The 21,980-nt window shown below is 34.7% G+C and overlaps 5 protein-coding genes across 17 annotated transcripts; 2 read left to right on the top strand and 3 right to left on the bottom strand.

Annotated features, from left to right (window-relative positions):
• Positions 1-475: 475 nt before the first annotated feature.
• LOC117127195 lies at positions 476-8,038 on the top strand. Of its 4 annotated transcripts, none has more exons than XR_004450015.1 (12): positions 476-888; positions 1,119-1,988; positions 2,199-2,636; positions 2,717-3,118; positions 3,202-3,249; positions 3,336-3,419; positions 3,502-3,585; positions 3,674-3,891; positions 3,970-4,051; positions 4,164-4,590; positions 4,721-6,963; positions 7,051-8,038. XR_004450015.1 is itself a non-coding variant. In XM_033276672.1 (11 exons), exons 1-11 carry the CDS (start codon positions 784-786, stop codon positions 4,868-4,870), a joined length of 2,919 nt encoding a protein of 972 aa, XP_033132563.1. In that variant the 5' UTR covers positions 476-783; the 3' UTR covers positions 4,871-6,484. The 4 variants fall into 4 exon arrangements, 1 of the variants encoding a protein (XP_033132563.1); XR_004450013.1 differs by lacking the exon at positions 7,051-8,038 and having other exon boundaries at positions 4,164-4,601; positions 4,721-5,642; positions 6,035-6,484; XR_004450014.1 differs by having other exon boundaries at positions 4,164-6,963.
• LOC117127197 (cylicin-2-like) lies at positions 6,947-8,392 on the top strand. 9 transcript variants are annotated; one of them, XM_033276689.1, is made up of 7 exons: positions 6,978-7,122; positions 7,210-7,281; positions 7,369-7,440; positions 7,528-7,599; positions 7,720-7,791; positions 7,886-7,957; positions 8,062-8,392. In XM_033276689.1, exons 1-7 carry the CDS (start codon positions 6,997-6,999, stop codon positions 8,170-8,172), a joined length of 597 nt encoding a protein of 198 aa, XP_033132580.1. In that variant the 5' UTR covers positions 6,978-6,996; the 3' UTR covers positions 8,173-8,392. The 9 variants fall into 9 exon arrangements, with proteins under 9 accessions (XP_033132577.1, XP_033132579.1, XP_033132576.1 ...); XM_033276686.1 differs by having other exon boundaries at positions 6,947-7,281; XM_033276690.1 differs by lacking the exon at positions 7,369-7,440.
• Positions 7,615-13,247, bottom strand: LOC117127196. 2 transcript variants are annotated; one of them, XM_033276674.1, is made up of 7 exons: positions 12,161-13,247; positions 11,618-11,947; positions 11,280-11,384; positions 11,058-11,165; positions 10,850-10,978; positions 9,143-10,737; positions 7,615-8,981 (listed from the first exon to the last, which is right to left on the bottom strand). In XM_033276674.1, the coding sequence occupies exons 2-7, from the start codon at positions 11,942-11,944 to the stop codon at positions 8,723-8,725; spliced, it is 2,523 nt and encodes an 840-aa protein (XP_033132565.1). In that variant the 5' UTR covers positions 11,945-11,947; positions 12,161-13,247; the 3' UTR covers positions 7,615-8,722. The 2 variants fall into 2 exon arrangements, with proteins under 2 accessions (XP_033132565.1, XP_033132564.1); XM_033276673.1 differs by having other exon boundaries at positions 11,618-13,246.
• Positions 13,248-16,407: 3,160 nt separating this feature from the next.
• Positions 16,408-18,731, bottom strand: LOC103834448 (pollen-specific leucine-rich repeat extensin-like protein 4). Its single transcript, XM_009110516.3, has one exon. The coding sequence runs from the start codon at positions 18,671-18,673 to the stop codon at positions 16,661-16,663; it is 2,013 nt and encodes a 670-aa protein (XP_009108764.1). The 5' UTR covers positions 18,674-18,731; the 3' UTR covers positions 16,408-16,660.
• Positions 18,732-19,912: 1,181 nt separating this feature from the next.
• Positions 19,913-21,788, bottom strand: LOC103834447 (cold-regulated protein 28). Its single transcript, XM_009110515.3, has 5 exons — positions 21,485-21,788; positions 21,023-21,187; positions 20,812-20,935; positions 20,374-20,483; positions 19,913-20,297 (listed from the first exon to the last, which is right to left on the bottom strand). Exons 1-5 carry the CDS (start codon positions 21,779-21,781, stop codon positions 20,286-20,288), a joined length of 708 nt encoding a protein of 235 aa, XP_009108763.2. The 5' UTR covers positions 21,782-21,788; the 3' UTR covers positions 19,913-20,285.
• Between the last annotated feature and the right edge of the window lie 192 nt (positions 21,789-21,980).

Genomic DNA, 21,980 nt, shown 5'->3' with positions numbered 1-21,980 from the left:
TACACATATTGTGATGAATCATGCAAATGATGAAATGTATGACCAAGAAGAAAAACTAATTATATTGCATGTGTTGTAGGACGCCAAAGGTTGTCACGGATGATGATGGTTGCGGGTTCATTCATCTTTTCACCGCTGAATTTCAAACTTTGTGATCTTCAAAATTAATTTTCTTAAAGAAAACTTTTACATGAGTAGAGATATATATGATATATACACTATAAAAATCATAACTATGTAGCACACATATTAAACTTGATATCCAGTTCAAAAAAATGTTGGACTCTTTGAAACAATTTTCAAACTAACTGTAGTTACCATTAAGATTCGGTAAAAACAATAATATTGGTCAGTTCAGCTATTAAGATTCGGTAATTACACGTTAAAACGGAAAAAGTAAGAACATTTTTAATGGAGAGTTGTAGCTTTGGAGTTATATAAATACATATATATGTATATATGTATATATTATGGGGAAATTATACATTTACACTTTGTTGAGTACCCCTTTTCAAATTTACACTCAGGAGGAGGACATTTTCACAAATACCTAATTGTTTAGTAGCCGAAAGACAATAATAACCCTCGCAATTTTAACCTTTTCTCTCGAATCTCTCTAGCTCGCCATCGAAGGCGACGAGATTACAGAGCTACGACGGCGATTCTAGCAACGGCGACGACAAAAGGTCTTCTCTCTCACTAGTCACGCCGTCTCTCTGGAAAGAGCATCCGGTGACGACGAATAACAATCAGACTATACGATTCAAAATTTCATCTCAAAAAATGTCGTCTACTCCTCACGATTCTCCTCTACACGATTCTCCTATACACGATTCTCCTCTTCACGATTCTCCTATTCATGATTCTTATCTTCACGATTCTCTACAAGTAAGTACCTAAATTATTGTTTGTTTCAAGTCATTTTTTGAATTTGTTATTTCTGTTATAAGAAAATAGAAGAACATTGGTTGAGGATTGTCATGTTTCTAGTTAGATCTAAGAGAAATAGTATCGATAGTGAACATTGAGTTTTTTTGAAAAATTATAAGCCTTTATAAATGTGGGTTTCAAGTAATTATAAAATGCGTGAACTCAAGAAGTGTTGTCTTGTATTGCAGTTGGATAGCAACGAGTTTTGCACAACCTTGAAATTGCCTGGGAGGGTTTATGAAGCTGTAGAAACACCAGATAATCCCAAAGCGATAATCCATCACTCAAAGATTGATTATATCGAGAAGGTGGAAGATATATTAGGAAAAGAAGAGTTTTCTTTCATAGAGAACTCTCACATTGGGAGCATTTTGAAGTTGGTTAAAAGGAATAGGGTTCAATTTTCAGAAGAGTTGTTCCATTTTCTAATGCAGCGAAGAGTATTGACGCAAGGAGAGGATCTCTGGTTTACTTTCTCGGACCAGCCTATGAGGTTTTCACTAAGGGAATTTCATCTGACAACAGGCTTACGTTGTGAGGAAGATCAGACAATAACAGAGCCGCTGTTCAAAATAATGAAGAAGCCATACATTTGGATGCTGGGCAAGATTGATAAGTTTACGGTGAGAACGTTATATGAAATGTTTAAAAAGAAAGCACGAAGCATGCCAACACTAGAAAGATTATCCCTTGGAACAGCAATACTCACAGAAGCGGTAATTATGGCAGAAAATCCGAGTTCTAAAATCCCGAGAGACAGGTTGCAGCGTTATATGAACTATCGCTCACACAAGATTGCTTGGGGTAAAACTGCTTATAGAATCTTGATGAGAAGTGTAAAAAGTTTGAGTGCAAGTTCCTGGACAGGAGATAGTTATGAAGTGAGTGGTTTTGCGCTAGCCATAAATCTGTGGGCAATGTCATCAGTGAATGTGCTTGGTAAATCTTTGGGAAAGCCATGCGAGACATCCTCTTCTTCTGATCCGTTGTGTCTACATTGGGACTCAACAAGAACTCCGACAATAGCTGAAGTGTTAGAGCTGGAGAAGATAAACAATGTGAGTTTTTATAAGCGTATATAAATATATTCGTATTGTATTGTTTGAAAAGTGGATTTCTAGGGACTCCTTGAAAAGGTCCACAAATCGGTGTCTTGTAGGATTGTAAATTTGACATGTGTTTATACAAGATTATAAATGTACTTTTATAAGGACTATATAAATTAATATATAAGAGGTTTACATAGATATGTTTTATTTATTCTACAGGTTGAGGTTAGCACAGTGATTGGATTGGCTGAGGAATACAAACATTTGGTGGGGGCAACACATAGTGACGATGCTGACTTTCACAGTGTTGTGAAACTAGTTCAACAAGGATACAAAATGAGGAGAAGCGATTGGGAGAAAGGTTTTGTGGATATGTTTGTTGCAACAGAAGATATAGGTCAACAACGCAAGACAAAAGACGAAGATGCAGAGCATGGTGAAGATCTGAACCATAATGAAGATGAAGAGGAAAAGAAAGATGAAGAGGAAAAGACAGATGAAGAGGAAAATAAAGATGAAGAGTATCAAAAGGATAAGGAGCAAAGAAAAGATAAAAATCATTCCATGTCTAACAGCGAGAAACTTGATAAGCTAATCCAAATGGTTCGTGATTTGGATAAGCGAGTAGTAATGATCCAGAATGTTTTAGGAGTTAAGGTAACCAATTCAATTTTACCAATTACTTATCAAATTTCGCGTGTTATTCCTCTCTAATGATTTCACTTGTTTTTTTGAAGTTTAACGACAGTTCACCAAACAAAGAAGATTGTGAAAATGGAGCTAGTTCTGGTGATAGAAGAAGTGCACAAGATTATGAAAATGAAGAAGATACAATTAATGAAGAAGCAAACTCTGATGATAAAAAAAATGCACCAGATGATGAAAATGAAGAAGATACAATTGCTGAAGCAGCAAACTCTGAAGATACAATTGCTGAAGAAGCAAACTCTGGCGATGGAAGAAGTGCACTGGATGATGAAAATGAAAAAGAGATATGTGATGAAGAAGCAAAATCTGGTACAGAGCATCAAAGGGAAGAAGAGAATATTCTTGGGGAAATTGAGACTACACAAAAAATCACTCAAGACGAAGACACAGAAAAACTTGAATCAGAAAGTTGCTTGAAACAAACGTCGCAGGTATGAATCTAAAACAGGATATAAAGGTTTATAAATTTTTTAATTTAGTGATAGGCAAATTGAATTTCTTATTTCTTTTGTAGGTTACGTCGCCTACTCCAACATTCAATACTCCAAACTTTGATACAAGGGTACAAAATTAATATATTTTATAAGGCCTTGTAAAAGTTTAATGTATATAGCATAAACATCTAATTTTCAAATATTTTGTCTGAAGGTTTCATCGCCTAATCCAACATTTACGTCTCCTAAGTTTGATCTCCTTTCCCAAGAAAGTCATAGTGGAAAGGGTACAAATGAGGTATTTTATAAAGCTTTATAAACTATTTCATGATCGTTAAGGTCTCTTAAACAATTATATAAAAACGATTTGCATGAATCAGGTTCTTATGAGAGATGTTTATGAGATTCCTGTTTTCCAACCTCTAATGAAAATAAAAAAGAGATTGGTACAACAACACAGCCAGGTTTGTTTTCCAAACTTTATGAGTATTGATTTATTTTATAGACTTAATAATCCTTTGTAAAAAGGGGACTATTTTTTTTGTTCTGTAGGTAAACGAAGATGTTGAGCCTCCACTTCAAAAGAAGTTTAAAGCTGATACAGATAATGTTCCGCTAAGAAGAAGTGAAAGAGGTCAAATACCATCCATTCATACACAACCACCGTTTACAGGAGCAAGGAAGAAACATCCGATTCTTCATCCCTTTGAGCCAGTTGATAAAACAAGAAAAGAAAAAATGAGAGAATGGAAAATGTCAAACAAAAGAAAGTAAGTTTTATTTTATAAGAAGCTATATATTTCATGAAACTAGATATCTACATAAAAAAGTATGAGTGTCCAATGTAGGAAGCTGAGAATCAATCAAGAGATAGTAAACGCAAAGTGGTTTTCGGATATTGAAACTCCGGGAAAAAAACTTTCAAAAACGGTTAGACTATATGTGAACAAAAATTCTTTATAATCCCTTATAAATTTATATTAATCTTCTTTATAAAACTATATGATCGCTATTCTGAGTATTTGTTTTTTTTTTGTTTCAGCATATTGAAGCAGGTTTTGAGTTGCTGAAACTGAGACAGATAAACAATCCAGATTTGTTTCTGAACAAAACTGCCTTAGTTGTTGGAGTGAAGTTTCTTGAAGAAATAGATGAGTTTTATGATGAGTTTTTAGATGACAAGAAAGGTTTCCAATTTGGAGCAGGCTTTGACAAGTACAACATAGAGAAGAATATCAACTTCCTCTATTCGGCCATTGCAGTAGCAGAGAAGTATTGGCTTGGAGTTGTAATCAACTTGGAGAAGAGAAATATCACAGCATTCAATTGTGCAGCAATGAAGTTCACAGATGCGAGTTTGGTCCCTTACGTTAATGCATATGCGATGGCTCTCCCATTCATGATTCGCTACTTCTTCAAAGATGTCAGCATGGATACAAGCAAGTTCTCGATAAAAATTGTATCTGAAGGTTTCCCACAGGTAACATCTTTATAACCGCTTATAAATCTTTATGGTAGATTTGTATCCAGGTTCTTCAGATCAAATAACTTATATTATAATTTATCTGCTAATATATTACTAAAACATATTTGTTTAAGGTTCTTAAAATAGAAGACAGTGGAGTTTATGCATTGAAGCTGATAGAGTGCCATGCAATGCGTATAGTGGATTTGACAAAGCTGAGTGAAGAAAAAATTGCAATCATCCGAGAAAAGTTGGCGGTTGATATCTTCTCGGAATTACAATGAATACTAATGTGGGAATGAACAAAAACTTTATAGCTTGCTTATAGTTATGTGTGAACAACTATCTGTTTTATGCGTGTTTGGTAAACTTTGTTTGTAGAATTCTGAGTATTATGAGTTTATGACTTGGATTTATGGTTTTCCTTAAATTTAGAAAGTTCAATGGTAAATTTGTATTTCAGTAGCTTTATAACACATTATTACAAATAGTTTATAACCTCTTATAAAATCAAAACAAAATGGTTTATTACAAATGAATTTACGATATATAAAGGAGTATATAAAAGTTATAAAGATTTATAAATCGTTTTTCAAGAGCTCATCAGTTCATAAAACAAAAAAGAATTAAGGTTTATAAAGTTGTATAAACAACCAAAATGATTGAAGCAATTTATAAAGGCTTCTAAATCAGTTTATATACAAAAATGATGATATGTAAGCAACATTATGAGTATACGTGCTAATCATAACGAGTAAGTAATATGGTCTAGTGGTAAGTTGAGGTTGCTTAAAATTTCAATTTAGACAGAAACCCGTGTTCGACCCATGACCTCAACGATTTATCTGTTTTTTTATCATTTACCAAAAGGGATGGCAAAACAGTAAATTTAACTCTTCTCACGCGACACGTCTTCATCTTCTTCACTATGACACGTTTTTTTTTTTGCTTTCTTGTTTTCTATCATTTCTTCATCGTTTCTCTATGTCCGTAAATTTCAAGAAGAAGAATCAACACAACAATCTTCCCCATTTTGAATCATTATCGTGGCAAAAGGTAATTGAGTTTCATCTTCATTTTTGAATCAACAATCTAAATTGAATTGAATTTTTGTTTGAAACCTAATTGATTGACTTAAAATCTCAATCTGTTTCAGTTTCAGTTCCAATTCAACTTGAATCGAATTTAGCAAAAGTTAATTCAAGAACATTCACTGTATTCTCTTTTGATTTTTTATATTCAATTTAGATCAAATTGAAATTCCTATTTGCTTTTGTATATACACTCCAAAATCGAATTGAATTTTTGTATGGAACCTAATTGATTTATCTAAAATCTCAATTTGTTTCAGTTTCTTGGATGCATGTCGTTCATTTGATCTTAATTCACCTAGTTTCTTTCTTTTCTTGATTTTTTTTTTGTGATCTGCATTTCCGATTCCTCCTCAGGAAGATGAAAAATAATTTGAAGAAAAAAGGAAAACTTTTGTCTATTGCCAAAGATTGTGAAGTAGAAGTATCTATTCAAGAAGATGGGTTCAGAGGTTCTTGGTATAGAGCTATCCTCGAGCAAAATCCGACGAGAGTAACAGGAAAAAAGCTTCGGGTTAGTTACAAAACTATGTTCAACGAAGATGGTGTAAGTCCTTTGAAGGAAACTATTGAAAGAAGTTTTATTCGGCCAGTCCCGCCAGAGTGTCTGAATGAGGGTGTCGTATTCAAGGAAGGGTCGGTGGTGGATGCTTATTTTAATAATGGTTGGTGGACTGGTGTTATCGTAGTTGAAAGGCCAGATGGTAGTTTTTTGGTTTACTTTGATGATCCACCAGACATAATGAGATTCATCAGAAGCCAACTGAGACCTCATGCTGATTGGATCGGCTCCAAATGGGTCAAAAGCAAAAACAAGGTATTGTTTTTTTTTGTATGTTTTAAGTTATAAAATTTTGAATGTTTGAGGGCTTTAGCTTATATATGATTGTTTTGGAATTGAAGGTATTGAGTCAACACATGTTTACGAGAGGGAAGTTGGTGGAAATGACCCGTGAAATTAGTGAAAGTGAAAAGGAAAAAATTTGGGTCCGAGCATTGGTAATTACAGAAGTTCGGAAACAAGGAGATGATAGAAGAAAATTTCTGATCAAAATCCGGAAACCAATGAAGTAAGCTGATTTATAAATCTTTATAAACTGAACAATCGTTTTAAATTTATAAATCATTATAAATATGTAATCCTTTAATTGAAATAGGAACAGAAACAAGAGGAAGAGGAGCAACAACAAGAGGATGACACAGAAGTCAATACAGATGTTGACGTCGGTGCTAAGGAAAATGGATCTGAAAATCCCGTGAAAGGTTCAAAGAAACGTGGAAGAAAGGTAAATATCTCTCAGTGTATAAGGGTTTATAAAATGTTGTTTAGTATAATCTATGTAACTTTTTTTATTGTGTCATCAAAATTGAAGGATGGAGAAGAAAATGAGGATGCATATGAAAAGCCCGTGAAGGTTACAAGGAAAAGTGAAAGAGTAACTAAGGTAAATATCTCTCTGTGTATAATGCTTTATAAAATGCTGTTTAGTATAATCAATGTAACTTTTTTTATTGTGTCATCAAAATTGAAGGGTGGAGAAGTAAATGAGGATGCATCTGAAAAGCCCATGAAGGGTACAAGGAAAAGTAAAAGAGGAACTAAGGTGAATATCTCTCAGTGTATAAGGGTTTATAAAATGCTGTTTAGTATAATCAATGTAACTTTTTTTATTGTGTCATCAAAATTGAAGGGTGGAGAAGTAAATGAGGATGCATCTGAAAAGCCCATGAAGGGTACAAGGAAAAGTAAAAGAGGAACTAAGGTGAATATCTCTCTGTGTATAATGCTTTATAAAATGTTGTTTAGTATACTCTATGTAACTTTTTTTATTGTGTCATCAAAATTGAAGGATGGAGAAGAAAATGAGTATGCATATGAAAAGCCCGTGAAGGTTACAAGGAAAAGTGAAAGAGTAACTAAGGTAAATATCTCTCTGTGTATAATAGTTTATAAAATGTTCTTTCTGATTATCATTTCTGATTTACAAAGGCTGTTATTAAAATCGAAATTGCTAAGTTATTTATTTGTCTTGTAATATAAGGGAAAGAAGAAAGGTGTAACACCCCCACGTGAAGTACAACAACAAGTAGAAGATCATGCAGAAACCAATGAAGTAAGCTGATTTATAAGTCTTTATAAACTGATTGACTTTTTAAATGTTTAATATGCTCTATGTAACTTTACTTATTGTGTCATTAAAATTGAAGGATGGAGAAGGGAATGAGGATGCATCTAAAAAGCACGTGAAGTTTACAAAGAAGAATGGAAGAGGAAATAAGGTAAATATCTCTCTATGTATAATGGTTTATAAAATATTCTTTCAAATTTCATTGACTACATCCAATTATCATTTCTGATTTTCTTAATTGTTATGCTTATAAAGGAACACAATGTTGGCACCCCCAAATCGAAAAAACAAAAGAAACAATTTGAGAAAGATTCAGCTGATGATGTGATAGGAAGTGTTTTGGAAGATCTTAAAAATGCCGATTAGAAGCATCGCGAATTTGAAGAAATGAAGCTCTTTCAGTTTTTTAGTACTTTTAACAAATATCTATGGAACTTTTTCAGTTTTAGTGTGTTATCTTTTGATGATGTCTTCAATGAGGAACATCTTTTGGCTTGTCCCTTAATCCTTCATGATGAGGAAAATATATTTTGGTTTGTACCTTAAACCTTTGCTAAGGAAACATATTTTATTTATGTTCATGCAAGTAAGCTAAGATATCAAACGAACATATAATTTCTACAATTAATCTGAATCCTAATGATTTATAAAGGGTAGTTTATGTAACCACACATTTCGTATAATAAATAACATAACTTCTATTAGACACCTGCAAAATTTATAAAGCATTATAAAATGATAGATGTAAAAATAAAAGGAACATAACTTCTATTAGACACCTGTAAACTTTATAAATCATTATAAAACGATAAAATGTAATAGTAAAAGGTTCCCCAAAATCTATTCGATTCCAATTCTCTCTTATAACATCATATAAAATAATCAATTGCACACAAGTTTTTATACTACTCTGTTATCAAATAGGCCTTACACAACTACCTTTGTTGTGTCCTTTCTGTCCACATCTGCTGCATTTGTAAGCCTTGGGTGATGGTTTAGATATGGGCCGATATTTTCCATACTCCCACGAACTTGGTATCCTCTTTTTTTTCCTCCTCCCACTAGGAAAGCGTGTAGATGGAGGGCGACAAACAAACGAAGCTACATGGGGAGGAATATCCCAATATGTTTTATCACCAACAGGATATACACTCTCTGAATATGCTAGTGTAAACCTAATAAGAAAATTAAGAGAATTAAATAAAGGTACAATAAAGACAGAAAAATGAAAAAGAAGTGTTGTAGAACAATATTTATAAAACCTTATAAATTTGATCAATTTTGTAAACATATATAAACGTGCTGATGTATTACCACAATGGCTGAGAGAACGGACCTTTCATTGGAGAAAAACTCATCGACATAATCATTTTCGTGCTTATTCCCAGATTTTGCAGCGGCAATTGCATGAGCACAAGGAAACTTCTCAATATCAAACACAAAACATGAACAATGCCTTGTTTGAAAATTCACCACTTGATCTCTTGTATCTCCCTTAACCTCAAACTCTGAATCATTGATTTTGGAAACTTCAAGGAAGCGAGACGTAAAATCATATAGCTCCTTCATCTTGTTCCCCACTTCGACAGTGACAGGGTGCATGTGACGAACTCCTTCCTCACGTCGTTCAGTGAACCACTTAGTCATTATCATCCTAATAGTGTCAAAAAGACAGACAATTGGATACTCACGACTCACTTTCAGCAAAGAATTTATAGATTCGGCCAAGTTTGACGTCATGATGTTGAAGCGATTAGCAGGAGAATAAGCTCGGGTCCACTTCCTGAAGTCTGCTTTACGAAGATAATCTGCTAATACAATGTCGGACTCCTCAATCTCTTGAAAATAGCAATCGAAATCAGCTTTGGTGTAGGCATAACCAGCTTCAACAACCAAAGGGACAAGTGTTGAACTTTTGAAATTGTCCTGGACATTCTTTTGAAAGTGAAAGATGCAGATTCCATGGTGAGCAACAGGATAATGTTGTAAAAGAGCTTTTTCAATAGAGGCCGCACGATCAGAGACAAAAACCAAATCCTCTTCATCAGGAATGATGGTTTTCAGACATTTCATAAACCAACTCCATGAGGCTTCATTCTCAGAATCAACTATAGCAAAAGCTATAGGATACAAGTGAAAATTACCATCTTGTGCTGTGGCAGCAAGTAGAGTCCCTTTATACTTTGATTTCAGATGGGCACCATCAACAGAAAGTACCTTCCTCATCAACTTAAACCCTCTGATAGATGGACCAAGCGACAAAAATGCGTATTTGAATTTCCCAACAGCATCAACTTCGATAAAAGTCACAGAACCTGGATTCTTTTCTTTTATCATGTGAAACCAACTGGGCAAAGCTTCATAACTGTCATCAGGAGTACCCCTAGCTATATCTTGGCCGTGCTCTTGAGACCTCCAAGCCTTTGAATATGTAATCACAACACCATGATCATTTCTAGCTTTTTCCATGATCTGTTTAGGTTTCAGCCCAATCTTTCCTCCTTCATAATGATTGCTGACCATAGTTCCCAACAATTTTGCAGTAGCTTGCCGATGACTAACAGTTCTCAGAGAAGTGTCACAAGTATGTTTAGATACATAATGACGAACAAAAAAACTCTGAGATCCTTTAACTGATTTTGCACGAAAACTCCAACTGCATCTTTCATCCACACAACTAAGAACATAACGTGTTTTGTCTGAATATTCTGTGTGGAACTCAAAGCTTTTACTAACTGCATGCAACCTCAACTTTGTGCTCATTTCCTTTTTATCCTTGAAAAACTTCCCGCAGAACAAATCATCATCATCACCACAACTGGGAGACAAGATATCTTCTCCCATGCTTTCTCTACCACGTCTACTGGAGAAAGATGGCAATTTTGACTTTCCAGACCCATATACAGCAAGTCCAATCGAGTCCAATCCTCTCTAAGATAAAAACATGAAACATATACATTAAAAATAGAATTTATAACCCATTATAAGACATTGATTAAACTCTCATATATTTATATTTGACAGAGGAAAAAGTTATATGTACCTTATTGCTAACAAGACCACTTGAAGGAGAAATAAGACTGTCGCTAATACAAGTATGTTGTATACCAGAGACTTCGTCAACTCTCTGAATGCTGTTCCATTCAGTCTCCGCGTGTGTTTTTGTTCCTCTCTAGAAAATTAAACATGTATTTATTACCTTTATAAGACATTATAATTATGAATGTTAAGGTAAGAGTTTTGAAAAGTACCTCAAATACATTACTACTTCCAGCAATAGGCGAATCATGAGTACTAGAAATTTCATCTTGTGTCTGAATCATGTTTGACATAATCAATGGTGATTTTTGTGTTCCTGTCTGAAACATAAAAACATAAAGCTAGTAATGAATCTTGTAATGAAACATAAAAAGATAAAGCTAAATATATAATCATTTACAAGGCCTTATAAAAATGAGAGTTGTAATAAATACCTCACGCGGATTACTAGTTCCAGCAATAGGCAAATCATGATTACTATTTCCACCCCGTGGCTGGATCATATTTGACATAATCATTGGTGATAATTGAGTTCTTCTCTGAAACATTAAAAAAAAAACATAAAAGCTAATAGTTAAAATATATTTGGTAATGATCCTGCAAAATGCACAACTATTATTATAAGGTCTTATAAATGTAAAAGTTGTAATAGATACTGCTATGGCAAACTTCTTCAAGCAATGAGCAAATCACTACTACTACATACTACCTTATAAAATAAATGATAACTCTAATAAACAAACAAGTTAGCAAAAGAGTTTCATGCAGTTACCTTAATGGTTACACATAGATGAAGGTCTCCATTCTCCTTAAGTTTGCTCAGATAAGATGTTACTTGACGATCATTCCTAATAAATGCTGGAGGAAGCTCTTTTGTACCAAAGTTTAATTTTGAAGGTGAGGCATAGCTAAGATTTACACTGTTTCTGTTGCCATCAATTCCAAAATCTTCTAAAACAGCCACAATCAAATCATTGTAGCTGATATCTTCATGAATCATACTAAGAGAGGATCCTCGTTGATCATCCACTATGAAATCCCAGTGAATTCCATTTATTAGTTTCCATTCTCCACATATAGAACAAATTTCGAACACCATAACCTGATTATAAAGAACATGGGTATTAGAGAAGGAATGATCAACAAGATATATCAATAAGAAAAATACATAAAACTATATTCCTCATAGCTAAAAATTTATAAGGTTTTATAAATCTGAGATTCGAAAACTTCATGAGAAAAATTCGTCTCCTTCCCAGAAACCGATCGATTTTGAGAAACCAAGCAAAAATTACAGAAAAGAGACGAAAATCACTTTGTTACGTTCGTGAAGAGAGATTGATTCGATTGAGCTTGTAGTCTACGCCAAATCTCGTCGGACGTCAATGTCGCCTGAATAATCAAATCTCGCCGGTGAAAATGGCTGAAGTCGTCGAAACTCTCTCGACGGATCGAATCTCTCTCGCCGGAATCGATCTCTCTCGCCGGAATCGATCTCTCTCGAAGGAATCGATCTCTCTCGCCGGAATCGATCTCTCGTTGGAATCTCTCGATCGCCGGAATCAATCTCTCGATTAGGGGTTTTTGAATTTTCAATTTCTTGTGGGAGAAGACTTATGTTTATGTTTGATTAAATAAGGGTATAATGGTACTTTACCTACTAAAATTTTAAAGGTAAATTTGAAAAGTGTAAAGTTGAAAAGTGGTATTAGGAAAGTGGTATTAGTGGCAATTCCCCATATATTATATATATGTAATTACGGTGTTTAATTTTACGGAAAACTCAATCCAAAATATTTGAAACCATATATTTTAGGTTGGATTTCCATTAAATTTAAGAAATCCTACAATTAAATATTAATATTAATATATATATATTTATACATACATATATATGTATTTTTAGAATTTCGGAACTAGAACGGTAGAACAGTCTCAATTATTTAATGGTTGGGAGATGAGATGCAACGTACGTAATGCAATTGTCATGTCTTTTTAAATCTTTAAATTACTTATCTTTAGTTGATAAAAAAAAATTACTTATCTTTCAGTGGAAAAAAATAAAATGTATGTAAACATTTATATTAATTATCTGGTAGCTTATAATATAAGGATTTAAATGAGATATTGGTTAACGGTTGACTACACTTGAACTATTTTAAATCGGATCAGATTGACTTTTTCCTTTTTTGTCGGTAACCAATTTTTTTCGTACTATTATTCAAAAAATAAGACGTGTGCGATTGGTTTGTGATTAATATGCAACTGCATAGACCAAGTTAATTTCTACCTATGTTACATGGAAACGGAAGCGGGTACGTGGAAGCGGAAGCGTAAGGAAGCGTAGAAGCGAGATTTTTTAAAATATTAGGAAGCGGGTATGTGTTGGAAGCGTATATCCATATATATATATATATAAATATATATAAATTTTTTAAAAAATTAAGACTAAAAATTATATGATTTAAATTTGAAATAAAACATTTATTCGTTTATAATAATTTTGAAATGATTTTATATTAAAACTGTAAAAATACACATAAATTATGTTTACAAAAAAATATTATATTAATTATTTTTAATACTTCATAAATAATTGACACAATATGTTTCAATATGTGCTATATCTTTAATAAAAAATCTCAATGCATAAAAATAATTTATAGTATTATTTTTGATATTTGTATATTTGTAACTCAATATTCATTACTATTAATTTTTTTATTTTATATAGATTAAAACTATGGTTTTATATTTTATTGATATACATTGTATTTTTTTTAAAACGGAAGCGTGATTCCAAATCGGAATCATAAGCTTCCGACAGGTTTTTAAAGAGAATATTTTAGAAACGTTTTGGAAGCGAGATTCCGCAAGCTTTCACAAGGTTCCGATTCCGATTCTGATTCCGAAGCGGGAAGCGGACGTCCGATGAAACATAATGTGGCTTCCTGATCTCATGTAATGTACGTATGTGAGTTGGCATGCACAAACTCTCCTGTCGTTATCACTTGAAATTTCTTGTTCATATTTCCTGAGAATAATTGTTGAAATTAGGACATGAGATCAGGAAGCCACATTATGTTTTCAGTTTGCCAATAAATTCCTTGGCTAATTGGTCTGGATGTAATGCTAGATTGCTAAATAACCTATTTCTAACAAAATAGTATTTTGTCTTTTAGTCTTAGAATAATAAAATACATTGCATTATGTAATTAAAGTTGTAATTTAATTAAGGATAAATATAGTATGATGTAGATGCGAAGCCATATCTGAATTTTCACAAGAAGCAGGGTGCTTGCGACAATACATTAATGATAGTGAACATAGATGAAAAATGGGCAATATACAGTTTCACAATGTCAAGACAAAAAGCGTTACACATGGTCCTCTACTCCTTTCAATTATTACAGGTTAACAAACTTGTGGGATAATTTTAGGAATTTAAAACGTTGAAAATTTTCCTAGACAATTCTCCTATAGATCAGGTTTTGGGTAGATGATTACTTTATGACAATTTATATCTTTCTGTTACAAAATAAGTGTAAGAGCAGCATTAGTGGCAAATATCTTAATAAGTTTATCCTCTTTAAAATAATAAATTTAATGCTAAATATATGAGAGAAGGAAAAATGGGATGAGAGAAAAAGGCTTCGAATGTTTACAACTGTTCCGCTCTGTACCGCAGTTAACACTGATAAAAATCTCTACATATACCATATATCTATACGTTTTTATAACTGTTAAAACCGCACCGCAGTTGAACCGCTTGTCCCGCATCGCTCAAACCGCAGTCACCATTCGGAGTAAAGAAGCGTATTGTTATAAAGAGATTCATCTATTAGGCATCTCCAACCCATAACACCATTCTGGTGTGAAAACTATACACTTTTGGTGTAATTTTAACACCAAATTTTTTTTATTCTCCAACCATAGCACCAAAATTTACACCAAAACAATATTTTTATTTTATATTATTAAATTAAAAATTTACTACTACTTAATATATATATATATATAATAAACAAAATTTGTTATGTAATTATATTGAACAAAAATATATCACATATAATTGTTATTTTAAATAATAAATATTTACAATTTTAACATATACCAATATTAAAATAATTAATTATGATAAATTATTTCAATATATGTAATATACCGATTTTATATATTTATTTTACTATTTGATATTTATTTATTTTGTCATTAATAATTATTAAACTAATATTTTATTTTTTTAAAGTAAATAGTGTTTAATATTGTGAAAAGTAGTGCGTTAACAGTGTTTGACATTGTGAACAATAACGCAGTAAATATGGTGCGGTACTGTAGTTTTACACTAAAATAATGTGGTTTTTACAGTTGGATTGTAGTAGTTTTAGTGTAAAAACTACACTAAAATGAAGTTTTGCAGTTTGATTGGAGATGACTTTAGACAGACTAGCATAAAATGTGTCAATTATTGTCAAGGGTATTTTTTATCTTAAAAAAATAAAAGGTGGTCTAATTTGTATTTTTTAAATTTCCACCAAATTATTAAATTTTAATTATTTTGTTTAACTTTTTTCTTTAAACAAAAAATATACCAAAATTCATCATTTTTAATTATCTATCTACAGAATCTAGTCTCATTTCACTTGGACATAGAAAAAAACATCATTTTCACTATTTTTTGTTTTATTTTTATTTTATTAAATAAATCCTAGTAATAATTTTAACACTTTAAAGTTCTTCTAAATTTTCTTTTTACTACTTAAATATCAACAATTTTCAATTTTAAAACTAATTTTCTGCCTACTGCTAGTTGGTACACTCTCCGCAGAGCAGATCGGGCTCTGAAACTTAATACTACTTTCTCTGTAATAGTTGTTCAAGTAACATTAATTGGATCAAGCTCAGATATACGTCGAATACTTGTTTATGCTGATTACTCCCTCCGTTTTTTTAATATAAGTCGTTTTAGAGAAACTTTTTTGTTCTAAATTATATGTCGTTTTCGATTATTTGTATACGTATCCTCCGTTTATGTTTTTTTATCTCTAGGAATTGGGATACTGGTCTGTGCAGCCTACAGGGATCCTCCCTCCCAAAATTCCATCGATTACTCATCCTCATCGCATGGAAAGCCTCCATATACCTCCTCTGGACTGAACGCAACAACCGTCTCCATCGGCAGCAGTTTCGGTCAACTGCGTCTCTCGAGAGGCAAGCCGACTTGCTCATCAGAAACCGCATCTCAGGCTTCCGAGACGAAAACCCCGACTCTCCTCCACAATGCTCCAGCTTTGGTTTGATCGATGATCTTCTCTCGGTGTGACTCTCTGTTTTTCTCCGTCACTAACTACCTCTTCATTTTCGGTTCAATTGCAATTCGATTAGGGCTAGGCCCATAGATCCTTTTTGGTTACTATCTTTCTGTATTGGGTTCAAACCCAAAACAATTGCCTTAGAGGCCATTTAGTTTATAAAAGTAAAGCCCTTTCTCAAAAAAAAAAAAAAAAACAAGAGACACACACTCTTCATAATTAACCTTGTAATGTTTGAAACCTATCTAAGTTAACGAAAACAAGTCTTTTTGATTAGAAGGTAAAAATCTTTATCGACCATCAGAAGTTGTAATAGTACAAATTTATCACACCTCTGGTAACAAGTTGTTTCGCTTCTCAAATTTTAATTACCCTTCCATTGTCTTCTTCTTCTTCTTCTTCCTCTAATTTTCTCTTCTTTCGTTTTACAATACTAGTCCAAGACGATACAATTGCCTTTTTATATATAGTCGGTTCCTCTCTCTCTCTCTCTTCGATTGATATTAGTAGCCTTCGAACATTGGAGGTGGTGGCGATGCGTATTGGTGGCCGACGAAGGGTGGTATGATGAGCTCATCACTTGGAGCTGGTGCTTGTGCAGACGGCGTCTGTTTGTTCTCCACCGGAGCTGGTGTTGGTGTGATGAGTTCATCACTTGGAGCTGGTGCTTGTGCAGCCGGTGGGCAGTCGACCTTTGGCGGTCCTGGAGGAGGGGAGGAGACTGCTGGTGGAGATTGCGACGGTTGTGGAGAAAAGATCATTGGTGATGGTGAAGGTTCGCTTGGTGTTTGCGGTGGTGAACTGGACTTAGGCGGATGAGCTGGAGGAGAAAAGACCGGTGGTGGTGGGGAGTTGACAGGTGGCGGCGGTGAGTGAACAGGTGGCGGTGGAGAGAGAACTGGTGGTGGTGGTGAGTTAACCGGAGGAGGAGGTGGTGAAAAGACGGGTGGTGGAGGAGAGTAGACAGGCGGTGGTGGTGGTGGTGGTGGAGAGTGGACTGGCGGTGGAGGAGAGTGAACCGGCGGTGGAGGAGAGTTGACAGGAGGTGGGGGAGAGTGAACCGGTGGTGGTAGAGGAGGTGATGGAAGAGGAATGGACGGAGAGTTTACAGGAGCTGGTGGAGGAGGACTGCGACGGTTCTTCACCGGAGACTGATCGTAAGGATCATCCGGTTGCTGTGACTCTTTCGGTGGCTGTGGTTTGTGAACTGGCGAGGGTTCCGGAACAGGCAGACTTGGAACTGGTGATGGCTTTTGAACCGGTACAGTAGGAACCAGCGATGGTCTCGACGGAGTTGAAGATCCACCACCAGCACACTTGTCCTTGCTACAGTCAACCGGACGGTTGATAACCACCGCACATTCCTGTGCCGACCGTTGTTCAGGTCGATCAGGTAAACAATTACGTGTGTCATCCAAAACAGTCTCCTTTCGACCACCACCGGGAAAACATGAACCATCTTGTCCATTGAAGTAATTGTACGAGTAAGTGAAGTTCACCAAATTAGGTAACTTGCAAATGCTATCCGCTAATAGTCCAGTAAGTTTATTCCCGGAGATATCCAACTCCTCCACACCGGTCAACCCGGCAAAGCTAGTCGGTAGCCTACCGATAAACGAGTTCTTACTTGCGTCAAAAACCGTCACATTCGACAACATTCCGATCTCAGATGGGAAACAACCACCCAAACCATTGTCCATGAACACAATCTCGTTGAGACTCTTCATGTTTCCAATACTCTTAGGAATACATCCGGTAAATTTATTGTTAGCAAATGTCACAACCGAGGCCGTAGAATCTCCTAGAGATTCAGGAATCGTTGAAGTGAATCTATTATTGTTCAAGAAAATAGCGTCTAGCTCCTTTTTGAAAAGCTCAGGAGGGACTTGACCTTCAAAATCATTAAACCTAACGTCGAAGTACTTAACATCAGGCCAAGTGAGTATAACACAAGGGAAGGATCCAACGAAACAGTTATTACTAACATCAAACTCATGCATCAGCGTCAGCTTCGAAAAGCTATTAGGAATGATACCGCAAAACCTGTTCGAATTCAAATGGAACATAGCAACATCTGTCATCAAACCAAGCTCAGCAGGCAAGTGCCCCGCGATATCTGCACCGTTGAGGTCAACACCAGCTACAACCGTGACATTAGGATCATCGAGAGCCGGTGCACAGATCACACCAGTGTAGTTGCACACGTGAGGACCATGCCAGTTTCCTGTGGTGTTAAACGGGTCGGAATATATTGCTTTTTTCCAAGCTTGGAGAGCAATGTAAGCTTTTTTAAGCCTTGAGTTGGCAAATGTAGCCTTGAGATCAACCTCGTATTCAATGTCATTAGGGAGTTCGCCGTTTTCTGGTAACGTCAAGAGTTGTCGCCGCACGAGGAAGGCAGCTTCTGTTTCGGATATGGCGTATGCGACAAAGGAAGAAGATAAAAAGAAGAAGGACAAGAGGAAGACACAGCAGCCCAAGGATGGAGTTTTAGCCATGGCTAAAACAGATGCCATGGAAAAACGCCCAAGGCTGCTAATAGAAGGGCGAGAGAGGATTCTAAGACGATATAATGATGTATTATTAATAAGCAAACGTTTCAAAATCAGCAACGGTTCTCCTTAATTTCTTTGTCTATATTTAGGGTGCACTTCTGTTTTAAGTATTTTGCTTTAGATCCGGAGGGTACATTTAACAATAATAGAAATTGTGGTTAAAGAAAGGAAACAGGAGTGATGGAGCTATGTTACATGGAAACGGGAGCGGGTACGTGGAAGCGGAAGCGTATGGAAGCGCAGAAACGAGATTTTTTAAAAAATTAGGAAGCGGGTACGTATTGGAAGCGTATGTATATATATATATATATATATATATACATATATAAGCATTTTTTAAAAAAATCTAGAACTAAAAATTATATTATTTAAATTTAAAATAAATCATTTATATTTATGATAATTATATGATTTCATATTAAAACTGTGAAATACACATAAATTAAATTATTATATTAATTATTTTTATTACTTTATAATTAATTGACATAATATATTTGAATATATGATTTATCTTTAATAAATATCTCAATGCATAAAGATAATTTATAGTATTAATTTTAATTGTTTTATATTTCTATTCAATCTATTTAATACTATTAAAATTTGGATTTTATATAAATTAAAATTAAAATTTTATATTTTTGTTGATATAAGATATTGTGTTTTTTTTAAAGAATGGAAGCATGATTCCAAAACGGAATCGTAAGCTTCCAACGTGTTTTTAAAGAGAATATTTTAGAAGCGTTTTGGAAGCGAGATTCCGTAAGCTTCCACAAGGTTCCGATTCCGATTCCGGTTCCGAAGCGGGAAGCGTACGTCCGATGAAGCTTCCGTGCAACGTAGTGATGGAGCTAAGCAGAATCTCTAGAATGTCTTTGTGTCAAAAACGGTCACTATTATAGGACAGTCTTGAAAAAAATGTGGTGGTTGATTCATATGAGGCACAACAACGCAAACCCTATTTCTATCTCTCACTACTTTACGTGGCTTGCAAGTTACATCCCATAAAGGCTCACAATTGTTATATGCTATGGCGCTGTGAAAACAAAGATCACGACACCAACAATGGTAAATTCATTGTTTCTTGCATGGAAATTTATAGAGGGCATAAATTGTCACTAAACAGTTAAAATAGGTTTCCCTACTCGTGAATATACTCACTATATTTGCATAAGATACCGTTCAGATAATAGATCGTTACTTTTAAGAAGACATTAGTTGATAAGATTATAAAAATTACATACTACTGAAAGAATTTGTAAAAAGATTCACAATAAATACTGTTCTAAAAATGATGACAAAAAGAAGGTATATATATAAAAGGGAAAACAAACAAAAAGAATTAAAGATTGAAAGATGACGATCATGCTAATAATATAACAAAGACAAAATTTAACAAACAACCCTCCTAAATTCATCCCATTCGTTTCCTTAATAAGGCTCTCTTTGGCCTCATTCTATACAACAAACAAAAGCCCTCCACATTTTGATTTACCACTCACAGTTGCTACTTTTCTCTGTTTATAGTAAGTCATCTACACTTCACTTCCTATGCGCTGCTTCACCATCCTTACGGCACAACCTGAGAAATGCAGTACCCTCTTCAGCATAATACAAGAGAGGTCGTTTTAGTATGTGTTCTTTTTTATATTTTATACCTGATCATTCAATGAACTATCATCATAGTTAGCTTCTCTTCTGCGTTTCCTGGACGCCCTTGAGTTACATCCCTTCTCTCCTACTTCTCTGAAATTCTGCCCTGATGCCTCTGGAGTTGCAAGAACAAAAAAAAAGGAGGCAGAGTTTAGTCTTTGGACTGATAATAGAGTATTTATCAATCAGACAAGCACACAGGTTCTAACCAAAACATATTCATGTGTGGGTCAGTGCGTGAATAGATATCAGACAAGATCTCATATATATATCCATTGCAGCAAAGCCTTCTCGAAATCAATGCATAGTTAACTTAAGTGTTGATCTAATCAAACAGTATCAGCCTAGTTCTTAGACAACTCAGAAAAGGCACAAAAAGGGAAGATGTTAAACATACAACTCCTAAGAAGAGTTCGACTAACCTAGGCTAAGTAAAACGTTACCTGCAGTGCTTTGAGCAGGATACTCATGTCCGAGAGTAGTCTGTCTCGATGATGACGTCTCTAAACGAGGTCGTTTCTTTCCGAAGTTAACCTTCTGGCGGCAACCATTTTGTAGTACCGTAAACTGCATAAAGAGAAATGTAGTAAGTTTCAACTAGACTATTAAGAAAAGGGAGCTACAGAGGAAGAAGCATTAAGAAGAGTACAAAACCTGATCATCAGTCGATATGTGAGAGTTAGACTGCAGATCATGAGCTGTGGAGAGTCTCCTCCTCTCCTCTCCTCCAAGTAAGGAATACAACTGCTTAACGAATGAGTTCTCTAAATATTCAAGATACGAGTTGTGTCTCTCATTCGTCCATCCACCACACTCCTCCTGCACAACCAATTTTACAAGAAAACGACCATTTTGATGAGAAGCCAAAGATGATATGACTCTATTCACTCAGAAGAAGCATACCAATCAGTTTTATTAAAGATAATGACTTCTCAATGCGACTAATCACTTTTCAATACAAAACCAATCAATTTTTCAAATTAATGTGTATATGACCTAATCGTAGCATCAGATCTGAAGCTTCCTACCATATATATATATATAACAAAGCTAACTTCCACCATTAAAAAGTTCGAGAACCATAGCATAAGTAAGCAGGAAGGAGATTTGTTATACCATCTTCTTCGCGTCAGCGTCGTCACCACGAGAGCTCTCGACCGTAAGACCGGACTCGGGCGAGTTAGAGAGAGTCGACTCGCTCTCAGATTCACCCGACGCCTCCGCATCGCGATCCATCTCGAGAGAGACAATATTCACACCATACTCATTCTCCATCGATGCGTCGCTTAAGGCAAAGAGCAAAAAACTTTGTTCGCCTTCGGAGGAGAATGAGGAGAAGAGATGAAGAAAGGAAGAAAAGGTCCACATGGCTTCGCTTTTACACGTGTTTGAGCATTGCCACGTCATTGCCATCGATAAATATCTTCTACAAATATCAGCCAGATATTTTTTTCGAGTTGAGGAGGTTCGAGGTTGTGTGTTTTGTTTGTCCTAGTTATTACATACGTCAGAATTTCGATAATTCTTTTTTTTTTAATATTCCTGTTTCTTGTCTTTATGTTATTATATCAATTTTAGTTTTAACCTTTACGAATTTACAAAAATTAAATTA

Source organism: Brassica rapa, chromosome A08 (genome assembly GCF_000309985.2).
Source record: "Brassica rapa cultivar Chiifu-401-42 chromosome A08, CAAS_Brap_v3.01, whole genome shotgun sequence".
NCBI lineage: Eukaryota > Viridiplantae > Streptophyta > Magnoliopsida > Brassicales > Brassicaceae > Brassica > Brassica rapa.
This window is presented reverse-complemented; position numbering and strand designations above follow the sequence as displayed.

What these genes read in the sequence shown, in the direction of transcription:
- LOC117127195 (XM_033276672.1), top strand. Translation starts at nt 784, where the DNA reads ATGTCGTCTACTCCTCACGATTCTCCTCTACACGATTCTCCTATACAC. An exon ending in AGCTGGAGAAGATAAACAAT is followed by an intron (nt 1,989 to 2,198) that starts GTGAGTTTTTAT and finishes TTTATTCTACAG; the next exon opens with GTTGAGGTTAGCACAGTGAT. An exon ending in AGAATGTTTTAGGAGTTAAG is followed by an intron (nt 2,637 to 2,716) that starts GTAACCAATTCA and finishes GTTTTTTTGAAG; the next exon opens with TTTAACGACAGTTCACCAAA.
- LOC117127197 (XM_033276682.1), top strand. Translation starts at nt 6,997, where the DNA reads ATGTTGTTTAGTATAATCTATGTAACTTTTTTTATTGTGTCATCAAAA. An exon ending in ATCATGCAGAAACCAATGAA is followed by an intron (nt 7,792 to 7,885) that starts GTAAGCTGATTT and finishes TTAAAATTGAAG; the next exon opens with GATGGAGAAGGGAATGAGGA. An exon ending in AGAATGGAAGAGGAAATAAG is followed by an intron (nt 7,958 to 8,061) that starts GTAAATATCTCT and finishes ATGCTTATAAAG; the next exon opens with GAACACAATGTTGGCACCCC.
- LOC117127196 (XM_033276674.1), bottom strand. Translation starts at nt 11,944, where the DNA reads ATGGTGTTCGAAATTTGTTCTATATGTGGAGAATGGAAACTAATAAAT. An exon ending in GTGGTCTTGTTAGCAATAAG is followed by an intron (nt 10,738 to 10,849) that starts GTACATATAACT and finishes TTTTTATCTTAG; the next exon opens with AGAGGATTGGACTCGATTGG. An exon ending in GAGTTTTTCTCCAATGAAAG is followed by an intron (nt 8,982 to 9,142) that starts GTCCGTTCTCTC and finishes TTTTCTTATTAG; the next exon opens with GTTTACACTAGCATATTCAG.
- LOC103834448 (XM_009110516.3), bottom strand. Translation starts at nt 18,673, where the DNA reads ATGGCATCTGTTTTAGCCATGGCTAAAACTCCATCCTTGGGCTGCTGT.
- LOC103834447 (XM_009110515.3), bottom strand. Translation starts at nt 21,781, where the DNA reads ATGGCAATGACGTGGCAATGCTCAAACACGTGTAAAAGCGAAGCCATG. An exon ending in ACGCTGACGCGAAGAAGATG is followed by an intron (nt 21,188 to 21,484) that starts GTATAACAAATC and finishes TTGGTTGTGCAG; the next exon opens with GAGGAGTGTGGTGGATGGAC. An exon ending in ACATATCGACTGATGATCAG is followed by an intron (nt 20,936 to 21,022) that starts GTTTTGTACTCT and finishes CTCTTTATGCAG; the next exon opens with TTTACGGTACTACAAAATGG.